The sequence below is a fragment of the Morone saxatilis genome, unplaced genomic scaffold, assembly GCF_004916995.1.
Source record: "Morone saxatilis isolate NCDOM2014 unplaced genomic scaffold, NCSU_SB_2.0 Contig5, whole genome shotgun sequence".
In the NCBI taxonomy this organism is placed as follows: Eukaryota; Metazoa; Chordata; class Actinopteri; family Moronidae; genus Morone; species Morone saxatilis.
Window position 1 is genome coordinate 15,879,090 of NW_023340095.1, and position 9,894 is coordinate 15,888,983.

The following is a 9,894-nucleotide window of genomic DNA, read 5'->3' on the forward strand; positions in this document are numbered from 1 at the left end:
AATGTATATTTTATTTTTTGCCGCAAAAAAAAGAAACAGTTGGTTGGGCTATTAAAGTTACCTAATCTTAATTGTATAGTTGAGATGTGTGTCATATTATGGATTATAATGAAAGGATTCTCACACCAATATCGTGTCATTTTCACTTACTAGTCTCTTTATCTGTTTTAGTTTTTGGCTTTAACTTTTTCAAACAGAAAATGTGCAATAGTCAGGTCTCACACCTGTTACCCTGTTCTCAATTCAAAATTATTTTTCTTTTGCAGTTTGGTTGTCAGTTTTCTGAGCTCTGTGACAGATTGGTTTACAAACACTATCTGCTCACAGAGTTCACACATGTCAAGTTTACACAGTCCACTCACGGATCTTAGTGTCACTCTTTAAAGTCCAGTCCATCCTCTATAGTCAAGTGTCAGGCTTCAGTGTCAGAGTTTGCATAAGTAGCCTGTGCTCACGTTGTGACCCCTTCACTCAGACTCCTCTTGTCTGTGTCTTCCTAAACTGATCTTTCCGTCCCTTCTCTTTGGCTCTGAAGGTCGAGCCCCTCCTCTCCCACCCGATCAGCCACTCTTCCTGGTTGTGAGTCTATACTGCCAGGTCATCTTGGCGAGCCCGGCTGCTGCTCCCACTGGTCTTGCTCAGGCGGCGTTTGTCCTTCATGTAGCCGGAGTGCATCAGCGGCGATGGGGAGCAGCTGTTGGGCAGCTCTGTGGGGGCTTGGTCATATCTTATCCTCAGGAAGTCTTCCTCGTCCTCCATGTTGTCGCAGCTATGATGCCGCTCGGTGGCCAAGTTGACTGAGTTCTGCTGCAGCGCCATCCTGTTGTTGAAGGGGTGAGACGCCATAGAGGTCATGGCGTTCAAGGAGCTTGGGGCTGCCAGGCACTGGCTGAAGTCAGGGGGTGGGGTGCAGGAGGCCGAGGGCCGGGGTGGGCTGTTGGGCTCCAAGGCTGTGGACACGGCCACCGTCACAGCTCTCTGGTTGCTCCTCTGTAATGCCCTTTCGCGTACACACCTCCTTGCGCTCTTCCAGCCAAGGTGGTAAAGCTCCAACACGGAGAGCAGCAGAGACACACCGGCCACCACCAGCATGAAGACAATGAAGACGTTCTTCTCTGTGGGTCGGGACATGTAGCAGTTGACGGGGTTGGGGCAGGGCCATGACTTGCACAGGTACAAAGCCTTGAGGAACACCCCATAGATCAGGTACTGCACCACAACAAATGTCACCTCCATCACTGTACGGATCATGATGCTCAGCATGTAAGTCTGCAGCAGCGCTCCTCTCAGGCGAACATGTCCAGTCCCATCAGATGTCATCACTTTTCCGCTCTCCTTCTGCTGGAGGTACTCCTTCTCCCCCTCCAGGTCTCCTTCGCCTTCCCCTCTCGCCTCTTTCTCTTCCTGCTCCCTCCTCCGCTGCTTTTCCTCCCTGCGCACCGTGTGCATGGCGTGGCCCATGTAGATGAGGGATGGTGTGGAGACAAAAACAATCTGTAGCACCCAGTAGCGGATGTGGGCGATGGGGAAGGCACTGTCATAACACACATTGGTGCAACCGGGCTGCTGAGTGTCACACAGGAAATCGCTCTGCTCATCGCCCCAGGAGGACTCGGCTGCCGTGCCCAGCACCAGGATACGGAAGATGAAGAGGACGGTGAGCCAGACCTTTCCGACCGAGGTGGAGTGTTCCTGGACCTCCTCTAGGAAATTCCCCAGGAGACTCCAGTCCCCCATCACTGCTCACAGGCCGAACACACACCTGAGACACAAAGACTGGAGAAGGAGGAGAGAAAGGGCGGAAAGAGGGTGTGCTACAGGTGAAAAGGTCACTGAGGTGCAGAGGTGAAGGAAGGACAGAGCAGAGAGAAAGGTACAAAAGGAGAAAAGAAGAATACAGATAATCAGTTACAGTCAGCTGTAGGTCCTCTATACACTGCTGATGAAATGACCTGGGCGTGTGTGCAGCATTATATGCATAAAAATAGCCTGTGAATTGCTTGGGGACTGGACACTGGCATGAGAACAACCATTTTCCCATGAGCGAAAGAGAGAGACACACAGAGAGAGGGAGGAAGAGGAAGTTTGGGAGTCATGTAAAAGTAAATAATGAGGTTGTTTTAAGAAAAATAATTAAATATTATTTTGTGTGTGTTTACATTCCCCCTGTGCAATCCCAAATTATGTATGACATTGAAACCACAGGCCACCACGGGGCAAGTTAAAGCTAGGAGACTTTGTCCTTTTAATGCTGTGACCCGGGCCTGAGCCACACAGTCCCCATCTCGCCTGTGGACCATGACCAGCAGACTTCACTCCCAACAGACAGAACGGCAGCTTTGATGTCCTCTGAGCAAAAATGAATTCCTCCTACACGCTGCAATCTGGATCTGAGAGCGTCAATCAGATCTCTCCAACTATTCGCTGTGCATGTATGCTTTCACCTCTTGACTCCAGCATTAGTAAGAGTTTGGGTAAGAACCAAACATGGCAGTGACAGGCTGGCAAGTCTCAGTGGAGAATGACCCTATAAGGCAGTTCACCGGACAGCTTTAAGGGGGCAATAAATGACCCCGTCTTTGAGGGGTTAGGAAAACCCATCAAACTCCATCAAGGGGTGACCTCTGACATCTATATGCACTATGTATGTGTGTCTACTGCCAGCTTTTACTGTACAATTAGAGATCAAAGACAGATGAGCTATAACATAAAAAATGAGGGCTGAAAGTAACAGTTTGATGGGTTTTTCCAACAACACGTCACACATCTGAAGTTACTGCCCTACTTGGCAAGGTTATAGAAAACGTACACATTCTTCAAAAGCTTTGTGTTAAGACAAACTGTTATTCTAATGGTGTGCCAGGTAGAATATACAGTATTATCACCATAACCACAGAGAGTGAAAAAAGCCAAACAGGGAGTTAATATCCTCTCTTACCCCTCCTCTTCACGAGCAGTTGCTTCCATAATAAGTTTCTCCCATTGTGTAGTCCACTGTGCAGGGCTTTGAACTGCCTGGCTGACACTGACACTGGTTATGTGTGTGAGAGAGATGGTCTAAATGACCATGACCATCTGTCCCTCTGTCTGTCTCTCCCCCTCCCTCGGTGTCTCTATGAAGTATATATATGGCAATAAGATGGAAAATCAGAGCGTTGTGCTCTTTATCTGTAAAGCAGAGAGAGGCGGGAAACAAAACACCCCTGTTAGAACACGTGGGAGAGGAAATGTTCAAACTATTCACGCACAAGGCTGATTCGCAAATGCATACCATAGGAAAGCTCTGGGTCTGACACTTGTTTTCCAGCATGCAACTAATACCCGCTAACGTCAGACAGACTGGTCACAGTTGGAGACCAGTGGGATCATCAGTTAGTTAGGTCCTCGTCCCACTCAGGGAACTGGCTCAAGGCCCTCTGCGGATTAAGCTGATGATCTTTACTGGAAGTAAATCACAAACAGGCAGAGAGTTGGAGGAGGAAGGGAGTGAGAGTCCAGCCAGCACAATAACAGGAGGTGCACAGAACAACGACCGTGCTTTTATCAGCTAATACTGACAACAGGCTTTCCTCACCTGTGCAGACCCTGCTAACAATATATCTAGACTTCAAAGCTAACCTTTGTATCGCACCATGACAGGCCTCTACGTATTGTATCCAGTACAAAATACAATCTTTAAAATCTAAGTGATCTAGTGATAGGAGACAACAAAAATGCTTTTGTAAAAAACAATGTCGTTATATGCCATCTATTCCTTAGATGGCATATAAAGACATTGTTTAACAAAAGTATTTTTGAGTGGTAAAACATGAACATGTTAAAAGACGTGAGAGTTTACTGTCAATTGTGTGGTAGGCCTTTAATGATATTCAGATTCTTTAGTAGCCCTTGAAAGTGTCAAAATGTAATTATATTATAGTATAGTGTTAGTTAGCTTAATCTAAACAGGACTAGTCTACAGCCGCCTGCATCCAGCATCTCTGTGACGATGTAGATTTACTGTAGCTCAAAGCCCCTGCTAGCATGCTAACATGCTAAATAGGTATAATGTTTATACTATTATTATATCTTAGTTTAGTGTGTGAGCATGATAGTATTTGCTAATTATCACTAAACAGTACAGGCTGATATTTGGTCATAAACTGAAGTATAATAGAACAATAAACATTTTGGCTGGATGTCAACTTAAGGGATCACCAAAGTAATAACAATTTATCCTGAGGGAAATATGAATGTCTGTACATAATTTCATGGCACATCCATCCAATAGTTCTCTTGAAAGCACCCACAGTACACACACTACTATTCATACACTGTGATGGGAATGGAAGCTTTCTTTTTCTGAGAAAAGTAGAAGTGGAATTCAGATCAGCTGGGGAGAGGAGTATAGTTTCTTTGTCCTTCCCTCAACTACCTCTTCCTGTTCTCAGAGGAAGCAATCCCAAACAATATGATTTCCGAAGGACACAAGGAACAAGGTATTAAAAAGAGTGGGAGGCCGAGGGGCAGAAAGGTTAGAGCCAAGCTAGTCCAGCAAACGTCTCTGCTGTAAAAGCACCTTTTACTGCCGACTGTCTATCATACCTGTGCTCCTGTTGGCTCTCTGGAAGCCTGGCAATAACCATGGATTTACTGTCATACATTGGGCCCTGTGCTGAGCGGTCTGGTTTGCCTGTAGACCATCATGGCTGTCATATTTGTTTATAATCTCTGTGGCAGAGTAATGGAGAAGTAATGGACAATCTGGTTATAAGGTATTTGGAACGGTAAACTGCGCAAATGAATGTATTATGCACCTCTGAGTTATTTCTCTTTGACGTAGATCAAAGCGTCAGCGGAGATCTCTGAGTCTCTCCACGTGGGTTTTGTATGTGTCCTGTACTGAGGAAGAGTGTTTGTGAGTTCCATGGAAAAAAAAGACTCTAGGATAGGTGTTTGAGAGATATTATGATAAACTAAGTGAGAAAATAGACTCTGTATGATCTGTCGCCAAAAACTACAGCCATTTCACCATTTCAGTGTCAACTCAAACTTAAACTGGACTAACTGACTATATTTAAACTTCCAGTCAAATGTGCATGAACTAACACTGAGTGGGTCTGGATAAGCACCAGGCAGCTCCGAGAGAAATAGCAGCTACTAAACTGCATCACTGTGAAGTGACGGCTGCCGCTGTGACTCGCTGCAGAGCAACAGGCATAAATATTGGGTATTTTCTCTACTCTGCAACACAACAATAAATCTTGCAGCCTGTTGGACCAGCCTCACTGTTGCCTTAGAGGGCAGTGACTCTGGGCTGTGGCAGCACCTCAGCCTGGAGAAAACCCCTGGATGGAAGTTTTAGGATATCATAGCATTAGAGTGCAGAGATAAACAGCATTTCTCTGTTGTTGTCTTTAGTTTTTAACTCTCTGAATGTAAAAATAATAAATAAAGTTCTTGATGAGTTTAAAAACTGAACTCTTTGCCATCTCTCTTCCAATCTTTTCCTATATTAGCTCCCAACACTAGCTGGTTCCCCTTCAGGCCGCAGTGTATCCACTGGCCAGGAACAACAGGGGGCAGGGTTGATTTAAACATTCCTTCAGTGATCTGCAGCTTTCAGAACTAAGCCCTGTTTGACAGACTGTGGATCCTCATAGAGGACCAGGATACACTGCCTGCTCTACGCTGTCCTCATAAACAGACAGGCAATTAGATGGTGGGGTATACATTTTCTCGGCCTGCTTCCCTTCACTGGAGGAAAAAGTATTTACACAGTGTTGTGCATTAAATACGATTGTGTTATTATGTGTGCCTGGGAGGATTTGCAGGAGATGAAGTCAATCTTTAAGCAAGGATCCCAATGCGCTGGCTTAACAACCACATAACCTTTATCATTACATTTATCGTTGTCATTAGGAAGTAAAACACACTCAAGAAAACTCATATTTTTCTTAGAATAATTTCTACAGTATTTAATTTATCCTAGAGTGAGACAGTCTCACATTGGAGGGGCCTGATTCTAAAAAATATTGTGAGAGACAAATTTGGCCGGCTGGTGTATGATGTCTTTGTAACTACATGGCTTTACTATTTGTTCCAGATCACAAATATTTAATATTTGGACTTAATGGCCTATATGTCTGCATATAGATCATTCCATATCTGAACATTTAATCTTGAGAAATGTATTACCTGACACATTTTCAAATTAGTTGAGGTGTGTTTTTGTTAAGCACTGATCATTAGTAGTGATCAAACTCCTGTTCCAGTAGTGTTTTTCAACGTTTTTCAAAATAAGAGTAAAACATCCCATTAAGGTTTCACTACCTATTTTCAAGAAAGTCCTCAGTGTTTATTTGACAGAAGAAGAAAGAAGACAAAATTAAAGTCATATAAAAATGTTTGCCACTCACTGGTTACTGCTGAGAATAATTGACGTATATTTTATTTGATGCATCATTGCGTTCAGTATCATGAAGTTGGATGGACTTTCTTGTTGACATAAATTAATAATAATCTATAGCACTCTACTGTAAGGCTTCCAGATGTCTCTCATTTAAATCTTACAATCGTACAAGGTCTGATACTTTGTAGATATTCCATATCCATGTGCTAATCTTTATCAGGTATTATCAACCTTTTAAATGGAATGGACTGCAAACTCCCCTCAAGATTCATTGATTCCCCTTAGAGATATTAAAGCTTTATTATCCTGAATTTTTTATGACTCTTGTAATTGTTTTCTTTAACTCTGTTTGATTGTTGTATATCAGACTTTATATTTCCTGTATGCTGGTTGTGTGGTTGTCTGACTATCAGTGTTATTTGTTCCCAGTTCTCCCCTTGAGAAAAGAGACTTCCTCACTGAGTAAAGTTACCAAGGTAGATAAACTCTACATTACAGCTCTTATTAAATGACCCCAAATGAAAAGCCTCTGCCGGGAGCTCTATATACAAAATATCTTTGCTGGTAGTGGTTCACTGTGCAGTGTTGTGACAGCTCAGCAACGTTTCAGTGGAACAGCCGCAGCAGAGCACGAGGAAAATGTCAGACCAACCACACAACTGCTCTGCGCTAACACATTCATATACCAGTTTCATCTGTCTCGTTTGACATCAACAGACATGCCAAACATACCCAGGCTGCAGTTATTCAGCTCAGTGATTGTTATTTTTACTCTCTATTGAAAGCTCTTTCATGAGGTTATTTAGGTATAATAAAGGAAATAAATAAGGATTATTTATTTTCTGTGACATTTTAGAGATTTTATTAGATTTATTGCACCTGTGTGTCAAAGTTGAAGCTTAAAAGGCATGTAGTATATATGAAGCATGGCTTTTAAACTTGGATTTTAACAAGTCTAGAGGGTCAATCTCAGTATGCTTTACAGCAGCTGCAGGACTGCATGGGTGGCGTGCGTATCACTCCCATGAGTGCCGGGATTACGATCAAGGATGAGCATGTTTAAGTTTAGCTGTTTTGGCTTTGTGGAGGGGTGAGTTAAGGATAGTTTGACCTACAAAGTGAATCTGATGCGGGATGCGGGATGTAAGTCACCTGTTGCCACCACTTATAGGCCGGCGTGGATCTAGGCTGCCATATATCAGTCACACCAGCAGAAGCCAGTGGGCCGATGTGCTGCCTGCTACCTTACATGGCTGTCTGGCTCTTCATCTGCCCACTACTGTACACAGACCCACAGCCCTGTTATGATCTATTGTTTAGCTGCATATGGCATTAAACTGGAACCCACAGGCCAGACAGCTGCAAGGTGTTTCATGGAGGAAAATTCTGACTAACACACTCCTGATTGAATTTCCTGGTTAGCTGCTATTTCTGGGGGGATGACAGATTAGATGTTTGGCTGGTTGTGATCTTTTGTTTATTTTGTTTTTATGTCCTTTTTATTTTGAAGAGTCAGTAATGTAAATCGATCCTTGAATGTACACAAATCTCACCTGCTGTTTGGCTTGTTATGTTCCACTGAGTCTTTTTTATGACTGTGCTGGGAGTGGGGATGTCACAGTGCTGGCTATTTTTCAGACCACAGACCCAGGTTGAATAACTTGATGTTACTTTGTCTGATGGTGTATGAAATAGATTTGTTTTGTGGATACTCATTTAAGTGACGGCACTTTCTTTTTACTTTCTTCAAAATCTTATCTTAGAGTCATAAATATATTTGTCTAGTCTTTTATTTCATTTTGTGACGAAGGCTATAATAAACTACATTTAGTCAAGCACTAAACTGCCTTTAAATACAGTTCTGAGGTACTTTACTTTCTTTACTTTACTTACATTTTTTACTTACTAAGTACTTTAACTTTTATACTATACTAGTACAAATTGCTTCTGCTAGTGCCTTGTACTTTTAAGAAGTAACATTTTGATCACAAGACATTTACTTATAATGAAGTATATTTACTCTATTATTATATATATTATTTACAATAGCAGACTTATCAGATTTATTTGTTTAATGTCTACCTGTAAGCCAGCACCTCTCTTAAGTAAGTGTGCATTTTCCTACAGTTCACAGTTCTTTAGCATTCATTTACGTTAAGTGTATTTTGTCAATTCGAATTAATGAACAGCTATATGAAAGTTAGTTTAGTTCACCTCATCAAAACAGAAAACTTGCAACTCACATATTTTTAGTCAATTCTGTGTAGAGACAAGAAACTTTCATGGGAAATTTCTGATAGCATTCAAACAGAATTTCATCTTGAGACACCACGGAGATAATAACTCCTCAAAATCTTCATACAGTATGAACACATACAGTATGAACACATACAGTATGTACACATACAATACAGCATGTGGCCCTATCTTTTGAGGTCTCCAGTGCTGCGCTTTGTTTGAATATATGGTCTCTTTTGAGAGTTATGAGCAGAGAGGAGGGACAGAGACAGACAGAGTAAGATGAAAAGAGTGAGAGTGAGTAGGGTGATAACTACCTGCCAGGGAGGACAGGGATCCTTTAAACACACTGGCCCTCTCACCCCATCTCACCCCATCGCCCCAACACTACCAAGATATCATCTCTTTCTCAGAGACCTCATCGCTAAGTCCACTGCTGTAGTTTTTCAGTCAGATGCTTAAAGCGTTTTCCCAAATGTCTACTAGTCTTTCACCTGAGTTTTGTTATATCTGATGTTCATTTCGTCACTTACCTGCTGTAGGATAGTGGTCTGGAAGTGCTGTTTCTGATAAAGCAGAGGCTCCTTATCTGTCCCCTGGTGAGACAAGTCTTCCTTCAACTCAGTGGCCAAATAGCAGGTGATGGTGCAGACATGAGCAGGCTTGGTGCAGCGGTGGGACTACCTTCTTCTTCTTGTGAATATTAACAGGAGCTGGCTCTTGAGGACGGTGTCTGAGCTTCGTGTCGTCTCACCACCAAACTGTTAGTCCACACAGGGGGCATGAGAAGAAAAGCAGGGGCATCATGAGAGAGTGTTTCCCTCCATGGCCCTCCCTTCTGTCTCTCCTCCTCGATCTCCTCCTCCTCCTCTTCCTCCCCCCCCTCTGCTCCCCCTTTCTTCTTACATCCCTGGTACTCTATTTTTTGCTGGGAAGCATTCTTCAGCAACAGGAGGGGAAGTGGAATTGTTTTCTGGGATCAATGGCAATTCCACTCAACTTCCAGAGTGCTCTTGTTTACTATGTGGTCCTTTAGGTTTACAGTTCTGCTGTCTGTGCTGTGTTCAGTGCTAGGCACAGTGAAAGTCCTATAATGCAAGATTAAAAAATAACAACAAAATATTCACAGTAATTTAGCTTTTTCTGTGAAGTTAGTTCAAGTAAAAACAAAAAATGTGATTTTAGCTTTATTTTGGTGACCCACAGTTCACCTGAATGTGGGTTTAAAGAAGTTAAAAACAAACCAGTGGACACAGAAGAAACAG

The 9,894-nt window shown here is 42.8% G+C and overlaps 1 protein-coding gene across 1 annotated transcript; it reads right to left on the reverse strand.

Annotated features, from left to right (window-relative positions):
- Positions 1–6: 6 nt before the first annotated feature.
- On the reverse strand, positions 7–9,416 carry gja5a (gap junction protein, alpha 5a). Its single transcript, XM_035677302.1, has 2 exons — positions 9,163–9,416; positions 7–1,832 (listed from the first exon to the last, which is right to left on the reverse strand). The coding sequence occupies exon 2, from the start codon at positions 1,735–1,737 to the stop codon at positions 586–588; it is 1,152 nt and encodes a 383-aa protein (XP_035533195.1). The 5' UTR covers positions 1,738–1,832; positions 9,163–9,416; the 3' UTR covers positions 7–585.
- Between the last annotated feature and the right edge of the window lie 478 nt (positions 9,417–9,894).